This window comes from Salvelinus fontinalis, chromosome 4 (assembly GCF_029448725.1).
Source record: "Salvelinus fontinalis isolate EN_2023a chromosome 4, ASM2944872v1, whole genome shotgun sequence".
NCBI classification, from domain to species: domain Eukaryota; kingdom Metazoa; phylum Chordata; class Actinopteri; order Salmoniformes; family Salmonidae; genus Salvelinus; species Salvelinus fontinalis.
Window position 1 is genome coordinate 50,293,980 of NC_074668.1, and position 21,968 is coordinate 50,315,947.

Sequence of the window (21,968 nt, forward strand, 5' to 3'; positions counted from 1 at the left end):
CTCTCCCATCATCTCAAATTATCTGGTCTGCTTGATGAACAAAAATGTAGACCACATTATACTACCGCAACTCTATACTCCCTACATACAATCCATGTTTGGCTGATGCTCTTTGTTTGCCATAATTTAAAATATTTTTTTCGCCGTTTCAGGCATGTTTCAATGCCAGGCGTTGGTGAAGCAGCAGGGGGTTGGGCACGGGGCTGGGCACACAGGTTCTATTTAAAGACCATGCTATTCTTGTGTGTCTTTTCACATCCTGACATTGAGATATATAGCCACAATACTTATAAGGAGTTTATTCATGTTTTCGGTGGCGGTGAGAATTCCACTTTTCTGGATTAGTTAGCAACTATGGCACAGGTTGAGGTTCCAATCCCTCAGGAAGTATTGGACCATATAGCTGACATACTGGACCCATTAAGCAACCAACTTTGACAACCAAATACTGCAGAAAAAGATCTCGAATTATCTGGTCTGCTTGATGAACAAAAGACCACAACATGATTATTATATTACTACCCAATCTCTGTACCCCACACACACAATCCATGTTTGGCATATGCTCTTTTCATTTACAATTTAATTCATCCATTAAATAAATAACACTAGCACATCAAATTACGTTACGATTGTACACTAGCCTACTCCCAAAGACCATGCTATTCTTGTGTGTCTTTTCACATCCTGACATTGGTATCGACACAGTAAATAATATTGTCTACGTGCCTTTGACAATACGTTATCAAGTCAGTAAAAAGTAATTATTTTCAAAGAAAACAAATTTTCCTCAACATAGTGGGCCTAAATATTTCCTAATAATATCATAATTGTCTGGTAAACAATTACGTGTTAAGAGTTAATTTCCTGCAATGCAGTTTTAAAACAAGTTTGCTGCAATTTTATACATTTTGCCATGGGGTGGAGAGAAGATTTAGAAATGTAACTTACTTCATGCAATTCTACTCATTTTGCCATGGGGTGAAGAGAAATGTTTGCAGTTTTTAATATGTTATCGGAGTGAGAGTGGCCAACAAAATTAATGGAGGCTCCCTGGTCTGTAATTGGACCCTGATTACTACAGGTTTAGATATTTGGCTAGACAAATGTAGAATCTAAACAATTTTAGCTGACATGGACTAATTGAGTGACTGTCAGTGACTTACATAACAAGAGAAAATCTGCTGATGCACAACCAAATTACAAAATTGCACCTAGTATATTCTACTATTCTAACTTTCAACAGTAATGGGACCCCGAATTAGTTCTACATTTTTTAAATAATAATTGATCCGGGGGCCTACGAAATGGCCGCCAGTTGCCCATACCTGTGTAGTTAATTTTTCTGTCATTCTGCAAAGAGCAGGCCTACAAAGCGTTAGTGTAGGAAGAATATAAAGTAGGATTTAATAAAAGTATATCTGGATCAGTAAGAACCAGAAGTATGCAAATAAATTCACATTTAAAAAATGTAATAGGGGACTACATCTGGTTGGTGTGGTCATCTTTGATTTAGCTAGAGCCATATATTTACATGTAGCCATAAAGGTATGGCTTTGGCTCCATAGCTGCTCCAAAGAATTGAGTCTCACAAAGCCTTACAGATTGCCATTTATTCCATTTGCCTACAAGGTTGTTAACCATTGTTATGAATATAATGTCAAACATTTATGCATAAAAATCTGTTAATTTAGAATATAAAAAGACTGAGTAATTGTGTGTGCCGGTGTGCTAAATGATCATAGCTTGGAATGGTTATGTAAATGTGGAAATTACATTGCTGTTTTGTCACTGTTGTGCATTGATAAATCACAGTAAAAGGCAGTGAAAATACATATTTATCTTTGAAACACATAGGGCATCCCCTCAATGTATTCATCTTCCATTTATTATTGTAAATTAAAAAAGGTTATTTAATCATACTTTAATGGACATTTCAAACTCACCAAATTCAGTTGGACATAAACTTGCATCACAACTGCATTGAATAAGAAAATGTACATACATTGATAATCCCTTCTGAATGACATACAATAAATGTGATTCTAGTAAGGAAGCCTTTAAATACAATTGGATCCTTGGGCAAGAAAGGTAGTAACAAGGGAATGGATGCGGGAATAGTTTACAGATATAAAACAAAATATTACCATAGTTTATAGTCAGACAAGGGACATTAAAAGTTTTTCCTCATATTCAAATGTCTACTCGACACGCCTACCACTGACGGCCATTTTCGGCTCAAGGGGAGCTCTTATATTACAGGAAGTATTTTATACCCACATTGTAGGTGGGATACTTCTTGTATGTAGTTTATGTGTTGCAGGGAACCATGGGAGACTGTGGAGAGGAGCACCGGGACTCAGTTGTTCTCAAAGAGGGAGAGTAGGTCATCATTGCTGTTGTTCGGTAAATCGGGAGGACCAAGGTAAGACAGCAGCTCATCTGGATTTGTCAATTCAGGAAGTAACTGTAGAGGAGAGAGAAATCAGAATCCCTAAAGATTATGTACAACAACAGGCACTGCGCTCATTAACACATTGTGCCTCGCTCATCAATCAATCATTCACAGTTCAAAATAGTCATCAACATTAACATATGAGCAATGTCTTCCACATTTTTTTGTAGCTCAGATTTGTTTCTCTTTGGCATAAAATGTCATCTGTATATAAATGTATGCAATGTCGCTCTGGATATTGTACATGTAAATCGGTCCGAGACCACTCGTATGCAAATTTGCTTGTAGACAGGGCTCTAAATTAACTTTTTCCATTGGTAGCACATATATTTGTTTTAATTGATTGAGATATAGCATATTGGGCGTATATGAATTCTAGCTACTTTTGAAGCACATGTTGTGCACAAAGAAACGAACATTTAACTCTGTAAAAACATATGTTTGTTATAAAAATCTAAAATATTGGTAATTGAAATTACAAAGTCATTTGTGGAATATTAGGATTCTACATTGTGTAAAAGCTCTACCTATTGAGATGCATTACATTGAAAGTATTTCAAGTTTGTGAGTGAGGACATGCAAGAGATCAGTCCTTCATTAATTGATTTTCTAAAGAAGCCATCTCTTTTCCTTTCTTTCTGTGCCCCCAGATGTTTAGATGTACTGGTAAAGTTACCAGGTTGTTAACTACCTGAGGTAACACATGACTGATGTTTAAAAATATGATGTGACTCTTCGCCAATAATTATATAGAGGATTGGAGGATTCTAAATTAAAACTAAAAGCTGCCTCATGGGTCTCACGGTGGTGGCCGGCACGTGTATAGAACCTGCAACTGTTTGCATTGTGGGAGCCCCCATTCACAAAGATTCAAAATACAGAGAGGTGTTGGTAAAGGTATATTGTCCTGCTAATATCCCATAATGGGCTACTGTACATGGTGTCCAGGTCAGGATAACCAAAACATTTCTTTATAAAAGACTATCAAAAGAACCTTATTTATTTTGATCCAAAGCCATGAATGAGTGAGTCACTCAGCTTTATGTAGGTGCCGGCTATATGACTGTGCCATCAACTTGACAATACATAACGATATTTTGGAGGTTATTTCGTTGCTGTTTTTTAAACGAAAGTGAGCAATTGTAATCTGAATAAGGGCCAAAATTATATTTGTAAAGGCCAAAACATTTATTTATGTTTTTAGAAGGAGAGAAACGCTGGGCCAATTATGCACCGCCCTATGGGACTCCCAATTCACGGTTGGATGTGATACACAATAATACTTTTTGTGGTATTATTTGTTTAGTCTTTTCTGGTGTATTAAACTGAAATTTCAACAATCACGGCCGGTTGAGATACAGCCAACCTAACTTAGAAATACATTTAACGATAGAATTCTCCCCCTACCCTCCTAGGCAAGTCTATTGTCCAGCTACCTGCTAATAGCCATAATGGCACTGTACAACATGACCGTGTGTGTTCGAAATAGTACTTTCCAGTAGGCAACAATTTGTTTACCTTCATTAGACGACTTTGTTGCAATATTTCTGTAATTCAGTGATATTTATTCCCATAGTAATTCATTATGGATCCATAACTAAATAGTAGTATTTTTATCATTATTTTATGAACGAAAGCACAAAGATTCCATTATTAGTTACATTGTTTTAGTTTGAACGTGCAGACTGGCACTAAAAACAGCGGGAATGTTTCCCTAGTCAGCACCATTATTAGTGCAATGCGCTTAAAGTGTTGCTCTGTGCTACCCAGTGTGGCGGGTTAGGGGTCCACCTCCCTCCCCCATGGGCCAGGTCCGTCTTCTGTGTGCGGCTCTGCGGCCCATCCCGTGCCCCCTGCTCTCGTGCCTTGAACCTTGCGCGATTTTAAGGAGTGATTTGTTATTCGTCCTTATCTCTGGGACACTAAAAGCCATCCAGGCTGCTCATGTCTGTTGAGGCTCTAAAGATCTTATCACTCCCCTATCTTAGACACATAGGATGTGAGAACTGGTTAGAACCTGCTTTTGTTTGTTTTAATGCTTTATGGGAGCCAAGTACCCCTCATCTCTCATGTAAGCTTGCCTCCCCCTAGCATGGTTAAGCAGCTTTTTGTGTAGAGTAAGTATCTAAAGGCTGTAATTGTACAATCTTTGAGATCCTTTCAGAAATATCCTGAGAATTCCTTTCCGGTATATCCTGGAGGTTACTTTCTGGGTTCATCCTGAGAGTGACCTTCCTTCCAATTGCTTGAATAAACCTCTTATTGCTGATAAATGAGTTCTGCCTGATACCTCTGAGTTTTCTTCAAAATACAATATCTGTATTACACATTACGTATTACACAGTGCAAAAGCATTATGAATAGTGCAAATCTTACCATACTACGAAAATGTTGCCCTATTTATGAACAAGTTGATGAACGAGGGCCATTGTGTAGCAGCTTTGCATAAGTTGGAACCAAGACTGTTCTCAGGGCAGGCCTAGTTGAAGCGAGATATGTCTGAGTCTCCTCCCGAGTGGCACAGCAGTCTAAGACACTACATCGCAGTGCTAGAGGTGTTACTACAAACCTGGGTTCGATCCCAGGCTGTATCACAAATCGTCCGTGATCGGGAGTCCCATAGGGCGGCACACAATTTGTCCAGCATCGTCCGGGTTAGGGGAGAGTTTGACCAGGGGGGGGGGCTTTACTTGGCTTATCGCACTCTAGCAACTCCTTGCGGTGGGCCGTGCGCCTGCAGGCTGACCTCGGTCGTCAGTTGAACTGTGTTTCCTCCGTCACATTGGTGCGGCTAGCTTTCGGGTTAAGCGGGCGGTTTGGAGGGTCATGTTTTGGAGGACGCGTGACTCGACCTTCGCTTCCCGAGCCCGTTGGAGAGTTGCAGCGATCTCCCCAATTTCGTGACATTCAATTGGTAGTTACAGTCTTGTTCCATCGCTGCAACTCCCGTACGGACTCGGGAGAGGCAAAGGTTGAGAGCCATGCATCCTCCAAAACACGACCCTGCCAAGACACACTGTTTCTTGACACACTGCTCGCTTAACCCGGAAGCCAGCCACCAATGTGTCAGAGGAAACAATGTACAACTGGAGACCGTGTCAGCATGCATGCGCCCGGCCTGCCATAGGAGTCGCTAGAGCGCATTGGGACAAGGACATCCTGGCCGGCCAAACCCTCCCCTAATCCAGATGATGCTGGGCCAATTGTGCGTCGCCTCATGGGTCTCCAGGTCGCGGCCAGCTGAGGCACAGCCTGGCATCGAACCTGGATCTGTAGTGGCGCCTCAAGCACTGCAGTTCCTTAGACTGCTGCGCCACTCGGAAGGCTCCACGTCTGGAACAATATTTACATTTTACCTAACCCGTTTCCTAACCTTAACCTAATTCTCCTAACCTAATACCGAAAAGTCACTTCTGCTAGTCCAAACCGGCAGAACTGCCCTGAAAACAGTCTTGGTTTCCACTGATGCGATACAGCCATTGTGTAAATGTAGTGTAGCAATGCACTGAGTAGCTAGGTCACGAAGTGAGTGAATTAAAATGTTGCTACTCACATCCAAGGAAGGCTCTGGCACCTCTGAGCAAGCGGGACCCCCTAACCCAAAGGAGCTTTCTGTGTGTAGTCTGGTGTTTTGGGAGGGATTGCGAGGCTGCATCATGGGTGCCACTGTTCCCCCGAGGTGCGAGTTGCTATGGAGGCCTTGATGCTGCTGATGCTGGAGAGAACTGTGGGAGGAGTCCATGCGGCCCGAATGGGGAATCTGAGTTGAAAAGTATTATAAGTATTATAAGCTCCTGCATAACACGTCTGTGCCACATCAACATATAATATGCTTTGGTGTGTTAGAAGTAAAATAAAGTTTTATAACAAGCCAATTCAACTCAAATCCAACTACCCTTCCAAAGTGTCATGCTCCTTTCAATTAGAACTCATCATCAATTCTTTACAACTTTGATGGCACCTGTGATTTGTAGAAGGACCAAGACAACAAAGCAATATATGGAACCATCTTAACCCACACTTAACGTATTCTTTATAGTTGAACTTAATCAATTTCTTCTACTTTATATGGTTAATTCATTCAGATTAGAGGTCGGCCGATTCTGATTTTTCAACGCCGATACCGATTATTGGAGGACCAAAAAAAGCCAATACCGATTAAAATCGGACAATTTTTATATATATATATATATATATTTGTAATAATGTAAATTACAACAATACTGAATGAACACTTATTTTAACTAAATATAATACACAAATAAAATCTATATAGTCTCAAATAAATAATGAAACATGTTCAATTTGGTTTTAATAATGCAAAAACAGTGTTGGAGAAGAAAGTAAAAGTGCAATATGTGCCATGTAAAAAAAAGCTAACGTTTAAATTCCTTGCTCAGAACATATGAAAGCTGGTGGTTCCTTTTAACATGAGTCTTCAAAATTCTCAGTTAAGACATTTTAGGTTGTAGGACTATTTCTCTCTATACCAGTTGTATTTCATATACCTTTGACTATTGGATGTTTTTATAGGCATTATAGTATTGCCAGCCTAACCTTGGGAGTTGATAGGCTTGAAGTCAAACAGCGCAGCGCTTCAAGCATTGCGAAGAGCTGCTGGCAAATGCAGGAAAGTGCTGTTTGAATGAATACTTACGAGCCTGCTACTGTCTACCACCGCTCAGTCAGAGTGCTCTATCAAATATAAAATCATAGACTTAATTATAATATAATAAACACACAGAAATACGAGCCTTAGGTCATTAATATGGTCAAATCCGGAAACTATCATTTCGAAAACAAAACGTTTATTCTTTCAGTGAAATACGGAACCGTTCCGTATTTTATCGAATGGGTGGCAACCCTAAGTCTAAATATTGCTGTTACACTGCACAACCTTCAATGTTATGTCATAATTATGTACAAATCTGGCAAATGAATTACTGTCTTTGTAGGAAGAAATGGTCTTTACACAGTTCGCAACGAGCCAGGCGGCACAAACTGCTGCATATACCCTGACTCTGCTTGACACAATTTCCCTAGTTAATATTGCCTGCTAAGATGAATTTCTTTTAACTAAATATGCAGGTAAAAAAATATATACTTGTGTATTGATTTTAAGAAAAGGCATTGATGTTTATGGTTAGGTTCATTGGTGCAACGATTATGCTTTTATCGCGAATGCGCTTTTGTTAAATAATCACCCGTTTGGCGAAGTAGGCTGTGATTCGATGATAAATTAACAGGCACCGCATTGATTATATGCAATTCAGGACAAGCAAGTTAAACGAGTAATATCATCAACGATGTGAAGTTAACTAGTGATTATGTTAACCTGTTGAGGCTAGGGGGTGCTGTTGTCACTATTTATGTAAATCGTGTAATTTTTGAAACGGCTTCCTACTAAATTCTTGATCGTACAATATGCATATTATTATTATTATTGGATAGAAAACAGTCTATAGTTTCTATAGCCGTTGAAATTTTGTCTCTGAGTGGAACAGAACTCATTCTACAGCAATTTCCCTGACATGGAGTCAGATTTCACACATTTTGGCCCCTGATCTGGAGTCAGTTTAAAGGCCACTGTTATTGCTATGAGCATACAGACACTGCTTACGTCTTCCCCTGGATGCCTTTACGTGATGACGATTTGAATGGTATCGATTGAGCAATCACAGCCCCTATAAAACAAAAACACGTGTAGGTAAGAACTCTTTTCCAGCTGCGTCAGGCGCGCGGTGGACACCGACCTGCACTTTTTCCAAGCACTAGTGAAGCCAGTTATATTTCTCCGGTCATGTTTCTACTCGTTATAGGAGTTAAAAACATCATAAGGTAGTTAATTTAAACCGTTTTATAGCAATTTATTTCCGTTTAGTGCGATTTTGGGACATTTATTTCTGAGACACTGTGAATCTCTGGGCACGGTTCCAGTTCATGCCGAACGCAATGGGCATTTCTACATGGCAAGAGGACAGCTTTCGACCAAAAGACGATTACCCCCAAGAAAGGATTCTTTGCCCAAGATTCTGATGGAAGAACAGCTCAAAGTAGGAACAATTTATTATGATAAATCGTGTTTCTGTCGAGAAATGTTAATCGCTTAGGACGCCATCTTGTTTGACGTAGCTTCGCTTGGCGCAAACTGTATTGAAAAGTAAGGATAATTTTAAAAATGTAAATCAGCGATTGTATTAAGAATTAAATTGTCTATCAATCGCTGTCCACCCTATATTTTTTAGTCACGTTTATGAGTATTTATGTATACGGCTAGATCACTGTCTAATATGGCGCACGACATTGTCTGACCAGCTGGGCAACTTTTGTCAATGTCTAACCATGATTTTGGTGGCTAAATATGCACATTTTCGAACAAACTGTATATGGATTGTGTAATATGATGTTACAGGAGTGTCATCGGAAGAATTCTGAGAAGGTTAGTGAAAAAATTAATATATTTTGGCGATGTTTACGTTATCGCTCTCTTTGGCTAGAATCAATGCTCTGGTAACGTTTGCATATGTGGTATGCTAATATAACGATTTATTGTGTTTTCGCTGTAAGACACTTAGAAAATCTGAAATATTGTCTGTATTCACAGGATCTGTGTCTTTCGATTAGTGTATGCTGTGTATTTTTACGAAATGTTTGATGATTAGTAACTAGGTAAACACGTTGCTCTATGTATTTATTCTAGTCCATTTGTGACGGTGGGTGCAATTGTAAACTATGACATCTACCTGAAATATGCACATTTTTCTAACAAAACCTATCCTATACCATAAATAAATACTGTCATCTGATGAGTTTTTTTCTTGGTTAGTGGCTATCAATATCTTAGTTTAGCCGAATTGGTGATAGCTACTGGTGTTGGTGGACAAATAAAAGATGGTGTCTTATGCTAATGAGTTTAGCTAATAGATTTATATCTTTACATATTGTGTCTTCCCTGTAAAACATTTTAAAAATCGGACATGTTGGCTGGATTCACACGATCTGTGTCTTTCATTAGCTGTATTGGACTTTAATGTGTGAAAGTTAAATATTTAAAAAATATATTTTTTTTAAATTTCGCGCTCTGCCTTTTCAGTGGAATGTGGGGGGGGTGTGCCGCTAGCGGCACCCCAGTCCTAGACTTAAGATGTATTGTTTTTTATAAGATAAGTTTAATGCTAGATAGCAACTTACCTTGGCTCCTTGCTGCACTCGCAGTCTCCTCGTGGATTGCAATGTAATCGGCCATAATCGGCGTACAAAAATGCGGAATATCGATTGTTATGAAAACTTGAAATCAGCCCTAGTTAAATCGGGCATGCCGATTAATCGGTCGACCTCTAATTCAGATTACATTATGATTTTTATGGATAACTTATCATAATGACATGCACCATCAACACTGATTAGTAAACCAGGACCCACATACAAAAGAAAGACCAGGTCTACAACACTACCCCACAGTTTGGTCTCTAAACGAACAAGAGAACTTCAACTTTGTCACCTAGCTGGTTACATGAAAAGTGAATGATAATACGTTAAAAGCACAAACATGATTATTTTAGGGGTGAGGTGGATTTGTTTGTCAAGACTCCAGACCATTGAGAACAGGGAGAACAAAGCACTCAGCAGGGTTGAGGTTAGTACCTGGGATGACATGGGATGTCCCATGGGTTTGTCTGAAGTGAGGAGTCCACTTGGCAGGTCAGCCTGGTAGGAGAGGGGGGGTGGTCCCGAGGAGAACTCCCCAACATTAGGGGTGCCAGGGGCATTTGGGAAGTCTGAGAACCCAGGCTGGTTAGGGTATCCCAATCCTGGGCAGAAACAGACATACACTCTTGTTACTTAGACATTCTCTACCCTTTTAACCATAAATTTACATGAGAAGAACGTTTATATGTTATTTTTTTCACAGAGAGCATTTGCTAATTAATCCATTTCAAAATTAATTTCGGCAAATACTTTGTAAAAAATAAGAGTAATGTTTTAGCAGGGAACGGCTATGAGAGGTGATTTGGAAATCCAAAACTTTTGTATTTGTACACTAAAGGAAAAACGTCAGTACCATTCTTTACTGAGTTAACCAACTATTGGTTGTGTTCATTGGGGTACTCCATAGAAAACTGTGCAAATATTTTGACACAGAAAAGAAAAACTGTCGTTTCCTTTGTAATTAGTACAAACAATATCCTTTCGTATCTCAGTCCCTCCGGGATTTTCAGTTTTTTTTGTTGGTGATAGATTCAGAGGGGTTGAATTAAATTTGGAAGACACATTTTGGTTGAATGCATTCAGTTGTGCAACTGACTAGGTATCCCCTTTCCCTACCCAATTTGCAATGATTTTGTACACTTTGTCACGAAAATGCACTAACAGGGGAAAAAGTTTGTTGAAGTGTGGCTTGCTTGAACCATTTTATGCTTTAAAAAAGTGCTGCAATTGGTTAAAATTGTTAGCTCTCGTTTTGTATTGCGGTGATCATACAGTTTTATGTGGTAATATTGCAGTGATTTGACTCTTTTATGCGGTAATAGTGCGGAGATTGGTAAAATTTGAAACCCCTCACATAATAACCGCAGAATCCTAAAGGGACTGGTATATGTATTAGTGTTTTCTTTTCTTCCATTTCATGCCAACTGGACACGACCGTGGTTTGTAATCCACTGGGAAGGTCATGTCTACTTCCAGCTCCACTTCCGTATAAAGTCACATACTGTTTTTGACTGTACTTCAAGAATAGATAATGCAATTCATGAAAATGCAGTCATTTAAGATACAGTGCATTCGTAAAGTATTCAGACCCCTTGACTTTTCCCACATTTTGTTACATTACAGCCTTTTTCTGAAATGGATTAAATAGTTTTTCCCCCTTTATCAATCTACACACAATACCCCATAATGACAAAGCAATAACTAGTTTGACATTTTTGCAAATGTACTAAAAGTAAACTGAAACAACATATTTACATAAGTATTCAGACCCTTTACTAAGTACTTTATTGAAGCACCTTTGGCAGCGATTACAGCCGAGTCTTCTGGAGCAGGTTATCATCAGGGATCTCTGAACTTTGCTCCATTCATCTTTGCCTTGATCCTGACTAGTCTTCCCAGTCCCTGCTGCTGAAAAACATCCCCACAGCATGATGCTGCCACCACCATGCTTCACCGTAGAGATGATACCAAGGGGCCTCCCGAATGGAGCAGTGGTCTAAGGCACTGCATCGCTCTGTGGCAGCCGGCCGCGGCCGGGAGACCCATGGGGAGGCGCACAATTGGGCCAGCGTCGTCCGGTTTATGGGAGGGTTAAATTACCATGTGTGCAGTACGTCATCACGCACAGCATTTTATCCGCAACAAGTCAAACATCTTTGGAGGGAAAATGCACATGTTTTTATGCAGATTTTTGATTATTAGTGTTGAAATCTGTCACCAATTGGATGGAAACCTAGTAAATGTCCATATTTTCCCCCCAAACAATCACTATTTTAACACTTAACATAGGCTTAACTCCTAACAAACACTAACTTTTATTTTTTTTATTTTAACACAGGCCAGGCCCTTATGTTGCCGCATATCCTAGCAATAATGCCTTACGCCTGAGAAGAAAACATTTTGCAACAATTTGCTCAACTTGCCATTGGATCATCCATTGGCTCAACTTCTACCTGGCCAAATGGCTCAATTTACAACCATTTTGACTATATTAGCCTACACACAGCTACAGTGGTTCCTCCTTTAAAAATTGCGAGCTTACACTGCGGTACTTAGAGGTAATTTGTGGTTAAGTACGGTACCCTGCGTCACCACTTCATTGTGCTAGGCCAGCACAAGGGGGAGTTAGAGCACTGATTATGCTTTTGGGCCCTACTGTGTCTCTAACTGACAATGAATGGGCGACATAAATCTAAATAGAAACTGATAAATGAAAACGACTTCAGCATTACTTACTGAAACTGTAGTTACACTAAGGTTTTTATTATTTATTTTGTTAGGATTAATTTTGCTCTTACTCTAGTAGTCTAGTCCCCTCCCGACCGGTCACGTTGTACAGCGCCTGAGTAGCGCAATGGTATAAGACACTGCACAATACATTTACATTTACATTTAAGTCATTTAGCAGACGCTCTTATCCAGAGCGACTTACAAATTGGTGCATTTACCTTATGATACAAGCTGTGTTGCTACAGATGCCGGTTCAATACCCGTGCCGGCCTCGACTGGAAGACCCATGAGATTATTGTGGGTTTTTGGTTTCTCTCCCTCTATAAACGCAAATAAATAAATAAATAATTCTAAATAACAAACTGGTTTTATTTATAAATTAATAACAATGTCTCACCCCATGTTCAAGAATGGCCTTTTTCCGCGCTCATTTACGTCACTTGAAAATCTCCAAAATATTGTTGTTTTTTAAACAAGGTGATTATTATTATTATAGAATTATATAGAAGCCTGTAGTATATATTCACAGATATATTATTCGGAACTTTACATAAACAAGTTTTAATGACTCCAACCTAAGTGTATCAACCACTCCACAAAAGTCTTGTAAACAAACTATAATTTTGTCATTTATGTATCACAATTCCACTGTGTCAGAAGTTTACATACACTAAGTTGACTGTGCCTTTAAACAGCTTGGAAAATTCCAGAAAATTATGTCATGGCTTTAGAAGCTTCTCATAGGCTAATTGACATCATTTGAGTCAATTGGAGGTGTACCTGTGGATGTATTTCAAGGCCTACCTTCAAACTCAGTGCCTCTTTGCTTGACATCATGGGAAAATAAAAATAAATCAGCCAAGACCTCAGAAAAAACAAGGTAGACCTCCACAAGTCTGGTTCATACTTGGGAGCAATTTCCAAACTCCTGAACGTACCACGTTCATCTGTACAAACAATAGTACACAAGTATAAACACCATAGGACCACGCAGCCGTCATACCGCTCAGGAAGGAGATGCATTCTGTCTCCTAGAGATGAACGTACGTTGGTGCGAAAAGTACAAATCAATCCCAGAACAACAGCAAAGGACCTTGTGAAGATGCTAGCGGAAACAGGTACAAAAGTATCTTTATCCACAGTAAAACGAGTCCGATATCGACATAACCTGAAAGGCCGCTCTGCAAGGATAAAGCCACTGCCCTAAAACCGCCATAAAAAAGCCAGACTACGGTTTGCAACTGCACATGGGGACAAAGATGGTACTTCAAATGTCCTCTGGTCTGATGAAACAAAAATAGAACTGTTTGGCCATAATGACCATCATTATGTTTGGAGGAAAAAGGGGGAGGCTTGCAAGCCGAAGAACACCATCCCAACCATGAAGCATGGGGGTGGCAGGATCATGTTGTGGGGGTGCTTTGCTGCAGGAGGGACTGGTGCACTTCACAAAATAGATGGCATCATGAAAAAGGAAAATGTGGATATATTGAAGCAACATCAAGACATCAGTCAGGAAGTTAAAGCTTGGTCGCAAATGGATCTTCCAAATGGACAATGACCCCAAGCATACTTACAAAGTTGTGGCAAAATGGCTTAAGGACAACAAAGTCAAGGTACTGGAGTGGCCATCACAAAGTCCTGACCTCAATCCCATAGAAAATGTGTGGGCAGAACTGACAGAGCGTGTGCGATCAAGGAGGCCTACAATCCTGACTCAGTTACACCAGCTCTGTCAGGAGGAATGGGCCAGAATTCACTCAACGTATTGTGGGAAGCTTGTGGAAGCATACCCAAAATGTTTGACCCAAGTTAAACAATTTAAAGGCAATGCTACCAAATACGAATTGAGTGTATGTAAACTTCTGACCCACTGGGAATGTGATGAAAGAAATAAAAGCTGAAATAAATTATTCTCTCTACTATTATTCTGACATTTCACATTCTTAAAATAAATTGGTGATCCTAACTGTCCTAAGACAGGGAATTTTTACTCTGATTAAATGTCAAGAATTGTGAAAAACTGAGTTTGAATGTATTTGGCTAAGGTGTATGTAAACTTCTGACTTCAACTTTATATTGGTCATATTGTTCATGGCTCCCGAGTGGCGCACAATGGGATTTGTCTTGCAGTTTTCCAGCTGTATCCGCTGAAAGAGCATGAGGTTCAAGGCACGAGGGCAGGGGGCACGGGATGGGCCGCAGAGCCACGCACAGAAGACCAACCTAGCACATGGCATTGCACTAATAATGGCGCTGACAAGGGAAACGTTCCCGCTGTTCTGTTCTTAGTGCCAGTCTGCACGTTAAAACTAAAACAATGTAACTAATAATGGCATCTTTATGCTTTCGTTAAAAAAATTATGATAAAAAACTAAAAATTATTTAGTTATGGATCTTTAATGAATTAATATGGGAAGAAATATCACTGAATTACAGAAATAACCTCCCATCCTCTATATGTAATTATTGGCAGAGAGTCACATCATATTTTATGATATACTGTAGGCCTACCATAGGCAACATGAGTCTCACTAGTGTGGCGTAACGTGCTGTTAAAAGTGGTGTAGGTCTTATTCATTTAAAGAGCATATTGAAGTAAGTTACAAGCAGTAGCCTACAACTATTTTAGCACGGTTTGCTCTGAAACAAGAATAGGGACTGGTCTTGATAAATCAATGAGATTTTTATTTTCACTGAATCTTCGTTTGGGTATTGGTTAGATTAGAAACAGAAAATTAGGGTGTAGAAATGTTATGCTCTTAGTGTAACCTTTATTTAACTAGGCAAGTCAATTAAGAATTTTTTATTTTATTTACAAGGACAGCCTACTCCTTCCTCCCTGACGGGGAATTGAACCCCGGTCTCCCACGTGCCCGCATAACATAGGGCTTCTTTAGCTAAATAGCCCAGTTCTGTAATCCTGACCGTCACGTTGTATAGCGCCATATTTTCTGTTCCATCCTAACGGAAACCCAGAGGGTTTTTCATTTTTCTTGGAATAGAAACACCATAATATTAATCAAATTAATTAAGCAAGTACCAGTGAAAAGTATGGTCACACCTACTCATTCCAGGGTTTTTCTTTATTTTTACTATGTTCTACATTGTAAAATAATAGTGAAGACATCACAACTATGAAATAACACATATGGAATCAGTAAAGAACAAATTCTTATTTACAAGGACAGCCTACTCCTTCCTCCCCATCGGGGAATTGAACCCCGGTCTCCCACGTGCCCGCATTTTCTAGCACAGCCATTATTGAAGGCTATCAAATGCTTCTCAAAGATGCCCTCAGGTGGTCAAACTAGCACTATCAAACATTAATGGTACCAGTGGTTCACACTTAAATAATGTGCCATAGAATTTCTGCAATTTCTGCATATATATTATAGAATTTATGCAAGCTGCGCCGCAGTACGCTGCAACTTTAAAGGAGGAACCACTGTACAAGGATGCACTTTCTGGATAGGTTTAGGATCTCATACTGAAGCTTATAGAGACCCCCAAATGGTGTAAAATAAAACAATATAGATGCAAGCATCATGAAACCTACCAGTTTATTGGACCTAATTTGCTTACCACTTTCTCCATGTGGTTTCTTTCTTCACAGTTTCCACGAAATGATCACTTTTACCCTTACCTACACGCACATATTACCTCAACTACCTCATACCCCTGCACAATAACTCGGTACCGAGTCAACTCCTTGTATATAGCCTAGTTATTGTTATTTTATTGTGTTACCATTTCTATTATTTAGCAAACTTGTATTACTTTAATCCTGCATCGTTGGGAAAGGACTCCTAAGTAAGAATTTGACAGTAAAGTCTACACCCCTGTTGTATTCGGCGCATGTGACAAATACATTTGGATTTGATGCATTGATGATATTTGGTCACAGAATACATTTATGTATAGTTTCCTAGAAACAAGGGGTGGCTCAACTAACCCTTTGGCTTGACTTTTGTGCTGACTTTCCACTCTTTTCCAGTCCATTTAATGCCAAACACGTTTGGCAGTGACAGAGTCCAAGGAGTGGAATGCTAGCAGAAATCAGGTTCTGGATTTCAGGCTACTCTGGAAGTCCATTAAAAAATATATTTAAAAAAAGTGGATATGGAAGTGAAAATGGCACCACGCTTCCCTACCACATGAGAGGAGTTAGTCAGTCTACCTTGGCTGGGGTAGTCCGTAGTACTGCCGTTTCCCCCTGCTGGCATGGAGGGGTAGGGCGATGAGGCTGGGCCCAGGGAGGCGATCATCTCCATGACACTGGGCAGGATCATGTGACTGGGGCTCAGGGTGCGGCAGCGCTTCAGTGCGGGACCATCCGGCTCTTCTTTCATGTGAAGGTCGGGTTTGATGGGAACGGGCTTCCAGCTACACACCGGGTCAATGGTAATCTCCTCATACTCCGAGCTGCGTGCGTGTAAAATTCAGAGGTGAACGTTTTAGATACGTGGCTGCAGATGAAATAGCACCGTATTCTTTATATGGTGCACCACTTTTGACCAGATAGGGCTATGGTCAGAAGTAGTGCACCAAATAGGGAATAGGCTACCATTCAGGACGTAACTGTGTTGTGGGTTTTGTGAGAGACATTGTTGAGGGGATAATAGAGAATGGGGGAGGAACATGGGGGAAAGAATATAAAGCACAATCAGGTACAAATCAGAATGACATGGGGGAGTTGGTTATTACTTCTGAATGTAGATGAGGATCCCCAGCATGTACTGGTCCACCTCTAGACCCTCCAGTAGAGCCGTCTTACTGCAAGGGGGAAAGGACGTAGTAGTGAGCTACAATCGATTTGAATCCTGCAAGGGAGTTATGTAGTAGTCTACTATTGTAACGTACTTGCACACAGGACAGCGCCAGGTCCCCCTCTCACAGTTCAGCTGCAGGTAGGACTCTAGGTCGAAACACTGAAACCAGGTTGAGAGAGAGTAGGATTAGCCGAAAATTCATCCAGATACAGAAACATAATATTGATCCGTCACTCACAAACCCTCACGTGTGTAGAGCTCTGACATGTGACTTCCTTGGCACTCAAGAGTTGTATAGCCTATCTCCAGGGAACAGGTGAAGAATCAACACTGGCTGCGTCTGAAGTGACACCCTATTCCCTATATAGTGCCCTACAAGTAGAGCACTATTTAGGGAATAGGGAGCCATTTCAGATGCAGCACTGTGTTTTTTCCACTCTGAGGGCGCAGTGTTAGTGGAGCCGATCGCTGTGGTACTGGCAAGGAGTACTGACCTGTATGTGTCTGCAGTCATGGCCTCGCGCTGGCAGCTGGATGCGGCGGAAGGTGATGGGGCACTTGAGGGACACCCTGATAGCCGTCTGCTCCACCCCGTCCTCCCCATTCAGCCCCTGTGTCCCTGGGATGGTGCCGCTGCTGAAGTTCCTCTTGACTGCAATGGGGAGCGGGGGAGAGAGTGAATTTAAGGCCTTTTCACACTGCATTTGTCTTAGCCTTGGGCTATCCTTAGCCCCATGCTAAGACTGTCCCTGTGTTAACTTAGCCTGTGTTCACTGAAACCAACTGTCACTTTTCTGGAGCAGAATATTGAAATTAGGTAACAATGGAACTCTGATAGGCTAGCCCCAAAAAGTTGGCACTAACCCTGCTCCAGAGCAGAGCCAGCTAGCCCTGGGCTAAGGTTTCTGCTAGCCCACTTGAGAATATGCAAGAGTGAACACTATCTTTGTCCCATGCTAAAAGCTCCCATAGCTAAGTGCAGTGTGAACAGGGCTTTGGAGACCCATAGGCCATGCGGCGAGTGAAGTCCCCATTGTAGAGTTACAGGATGTATTGCTAATACATGATGCTGTAGTGCTCAGTGCCTTATTGTGGGACAGTAGCGTAAAAGGGATGGAGAAATTAATGCACAGGTTTCACAAAGGCTGTGTCGCTCAGTCAAAACTGTTCGCTGCTCTGGCCCCCCAATGGTGGAACAAACTCCCTCACGACGCCAGGACAGCGGAGTCAATCACCACCTTCCGGAGACACCTGAAACCCCACCTCTTTAAGGAATACCTAGGATAGGATAAAGTAATCCTTCTGACCCCCCCCCCCCCCCCCTTAAAAGATTTAGATGCACTGTTGTAAAGTGGCTGTTCCACTGGATGTCATAAGGTGAATGCACCAATTTGTAAGTCGCTCTGGATAAGAGCGTCTGCTAAATGACTTAAATGTAAATGTAATGTAAATGTAAAGCATGGCACTTGCGATGTCAGGATTATGGGTTTGATTCCCGCTGGGGCTCCCAATATGAATATTTATGCATGCGCTACCATTATTAGCTTTGATAAAATCATCTGCTAAATGGCATAGAGTATTTAATCTATTCTAAAATTGATTAAATACATGTTTTCCTCATCAATCTACACACAATACGGCAAAATGACAAAGTGAAAGCAGATTTTTTAAAATCGTTTGTAAATTTATTACAAATAAATAATTATTTACATAAGTATTCAGAACCTTTGCTATGAGGCTCAATTGAGCTCAGGTGCTTACTGTTTCCATTGATCATCCTTGAGATGTTGCTACAACTTGATTGGAGTCCACCTGTGGTAAATTCAATTGGTTGGACATGATTCGGAAAGGCACACACCTGTCTATATAAGGTCCAACAGTTGACAGTGCATGTCAGAGCAAAAACTAAGCCATGAGGTCAAAGGAATTGTCAGTAGAGCTCTGACACAGCATTGTGTTGAAGCATAGATCTGGGGAACGGTACCAAAAGATACAGCATTGAAGGTCCCCAAGAACACAGTTGGACTCCATCAATCTTAAATTAAAGAAATGTGGAACTGCTAAAACCCTTCCTAGAGCTGGCCTGCCTGGCCAAACTGAACTGAGAAGGGCCTTGGTCAGGGAGGTGACCAAGAACCTGATGGTCACTCTGACGGAGCTCCATAGTTCCTCTGTTGAGATGGGAGAACCTTACAGAAGGACAACCATCTCTGCAGCACTCCACTAAAATCAGGCTTATATGGTGGAGTGGCCAGACAGAAGCCACTCCTCAGTAAAAGGCACATAACAGTCTCATTGGAGTTTGCCAAAAGGCACCTAAAGGAATCTCAGACCATGAGAAACAAGATTATGTGGTCTGATGAAACCAAGATTGAACTCTTTGGCCTGAATGCCAAGAGTCACGACTGAAGGAAACCTGGCAACATTCCTACGGTGAAGCATGGTGGTGGCAGCATCATGCTGTAGGGGTGTTTTCAGCAGCAGGTCTGGGGGAGTCAGGATTGAGGGAAAGATGAACGGAGAAAAGTACAGAGAGATCCTTGATGTAAATGCTCCAGAGCGCTCAGGACCTCAGACGGGGGCAAAGGTTCACCTTCCAACATGACAACGACCCTATGTACACAGCCAAGACAACGCAGGAGTGGCTTCGTGACAAGTCTCTGAATGTCCTTGAGCGGCCCAGAACCCAATCGAACAGAGAGAAATAGCTGTGCAGCGACGCTCCACATCCAACCTGACAGAGCTTGAGAGGATTTGCAGAGAAGAACGGAAGAAACCCCCCAAATACAGGTGTGCCAAGCTTGTAGCGTCATACCCAAGAATACCTTTTTTATACCATTTTCTAAACACATGTTTTTGCTTTGTCATTATGGGGTATTGTGTGTAGATTGATGAGGGGAAAAAAAGATTTAATGCATTTTAGATTAAGGCTGTATCGGAACAAAATATGGAAAAAGTCAAGGGGTCTGAATACTTTCCGAAGGCGCTGTATAGTACTAAAAGCTTATTCAGACTTTGCAATAGATTTGAGACAACCGAGAATGGCAAATGGTGGTACCAGAGGTAGTCCTAGTTCCAATGAAAGGTTTCCCTTGTAAAATAGATTTTATATCTCAATGGGAGTTTCCTGATAAATTAAAGGTTCAATAAATAAATGCCACACTCACTCTTAGTGACACAGTGCTCCGCTGGCAACAGCCGCTTCTTCATCAAGCCCTGCAGCACCGAGCGCACTGACGGCCTGTGGACCAGCTGGAGCACAAACAGGTGAGACTGCAGGTAGCGAGGGCGAGGGGTAGAAAGAGGAGAGAGGAGGAGAGAGACAGCAAAATAGATGTTTAGGATTAGAGATTATCAGTGCAATAGTGAACACTCTACATAGAGGGCAACAGGTTTGACTGTGCCTCAATTTGAACTGTGACACTTGCAGAAGAGTTGGTTACAATGGTGAGACTCCATTCAACAGAGTGTGGGTGTGCATTGCAGGACACTTACACAACAGCAGGCTGTGACTGTGATTTGGATGGTGTTCCTCCCGGGCTGACACACTTGCTTCAGGTACAGGGGCTTGTGGGAAGTCTTGTTGTCGCCACGCTGGATGGTGAGGGGCGTGGCGTTAACGCTCACCTGCACCGACGCCGGCCAGTTGGTGTTCATCTGACGGTCCTCGTGGTGGTAACACTTAAACTGGAGCTCCAAGTCCGGCCTGTGTACGGTACACACACGCACCCACACACGCCAAATTATCTACAACAGCAATATAGTAGTATAGTATAGCATAGCATGGTTTAGTTAAGCAATAAGACCCGAGGGGTGTGGTACTGTATATGGCCAATATACCACAGCTAAGGGCTGTTCTTAGCATGACACAAAGTGGAGTGCTAGGACACAGCCCTTAGCCGTGGTATATTGGCCATATATCACAAACCCCTGAGGTCCTTATTGTTATTATAAACTGGTTACCAACATAATTAGAGCAGTAAAAATAAATGTTCTGTCATACCTATGGTATACGGCCTGATATACCATGGCTTTCAGCCAATCAGCATTCAGGGCTCGAACCACCCAGTTTATAATATAGCACAGTAGGGTATAGCATAGCACAGTACAATCCAATATATAAAATGAAGAGCAGCAGAGCTCGGACCTCATCATGAGGGTCTTGTAGACGGAGTCGCGCAGCTGGAAGACATGGTTGCTGACGGCCAGGTTGTGCTCCAGGCGGAAGGGTTCCAGCACCACGCCATCTCGTACGGGGAAGGTCAACCGCAGGTCATCGCTGGGGTTACCTGTTGAGCAAAGCCAGGTGCAATCAATCAGCCACCATGTCTTGTTGTTAGACCGTCCAAACACAAACAACACTAGTTTCTCTGTTTTCTGGAGGCACCGAGCCTTACTTGCGTAAATGCAGAGAAATTATGAAAACAAAGACTACGCTAACCATGTTTCCATCCACAGTTTTTATGCGAGTAATGTCATACCATATAAAAATGAATCACGACAGATGTGATGGAAACAGGAAGTTTCGGTACAAATACCGATAGATAATTTGTTAGTTCGACATGGTGGGATCTTTTTGTGTCGGTAAAATTAATTATGTGAAAAATGGTGATGGAAACGCATCGATGCGCAAATACCAAATATTGATATAATAACCATCATATTGAAGTAAACTTGAAATCACACGTTGACATGGTGTGTGGTCCTCACACTACGACTCAGGAAAACATGCAGTTTAAATTAGGCTACAGATGAAATAAATTATGATGAACTTCACAGGGTGCTGAAAGTGCATGGTATGA

General features: G+C 41.2%; 1 protein-coding gene across 2 annotated transcripts in view; it reads right to left on the reverse strand.

The window, feature by feature from the left end:
• Positions 1 to 1,598: 1,598 nt before the first annotated feature.
• Positions 1,599 to 21,968, reverse strand: part of LOC129853948 (zinc finger MIZ domain-containing protein 2-like) — a 67,562-nt gene continuing 47,192 nt past the window's right edge. For both annotated transcript variants that reach the window (XM_055920488.1, XM_055920487.1), the window contains exons 10-19: positions 21,314 to 21,455; positions 20,662 to 20,872; positions 20,334 to 20,439; positions 17,661 to 17,818; positions 17,258 to 17,325; positions 17,102 to 17,170; positions 16,575 to 16,819; positions 10,100 to 10,266; positions 6,009 to 6,215; positions 1,599 to 2,467 (exon numbers count right to left, since the gene is read on the reverse strand). In XM_055920488.1, the coding sequence (XP_055776463.1) occupies positions 2,360 to 2,467; positions 6,009 to 6,215; positions 10,100 to 10,266; positions 16,575 to 16,819; positions 17,102 to 17,170; positions 17,258 to 17,325; positions 17,661 to 17,818; positions 20,334 to 20,439; positions 20,662 to 20,872; positions 21,314 to 21,455 (1,481 nt within the window). In that variant the 3' untranslated portion in view covers positions 1,599 to 2,359. The remainder of the gene's footprint in view (positions 2,468 to 6,008; positions 6,216 to 10,099; positions 10,267 to 16,574; positions 16,820 to 17,101; positions 17,171 to 17,257; positions 17,326 to 17,660; positions 17,819 to 20,333; positions 20,440 to 20,661; positions 20,873 to 21,313; positions 21,456 to 21,968) is intronic.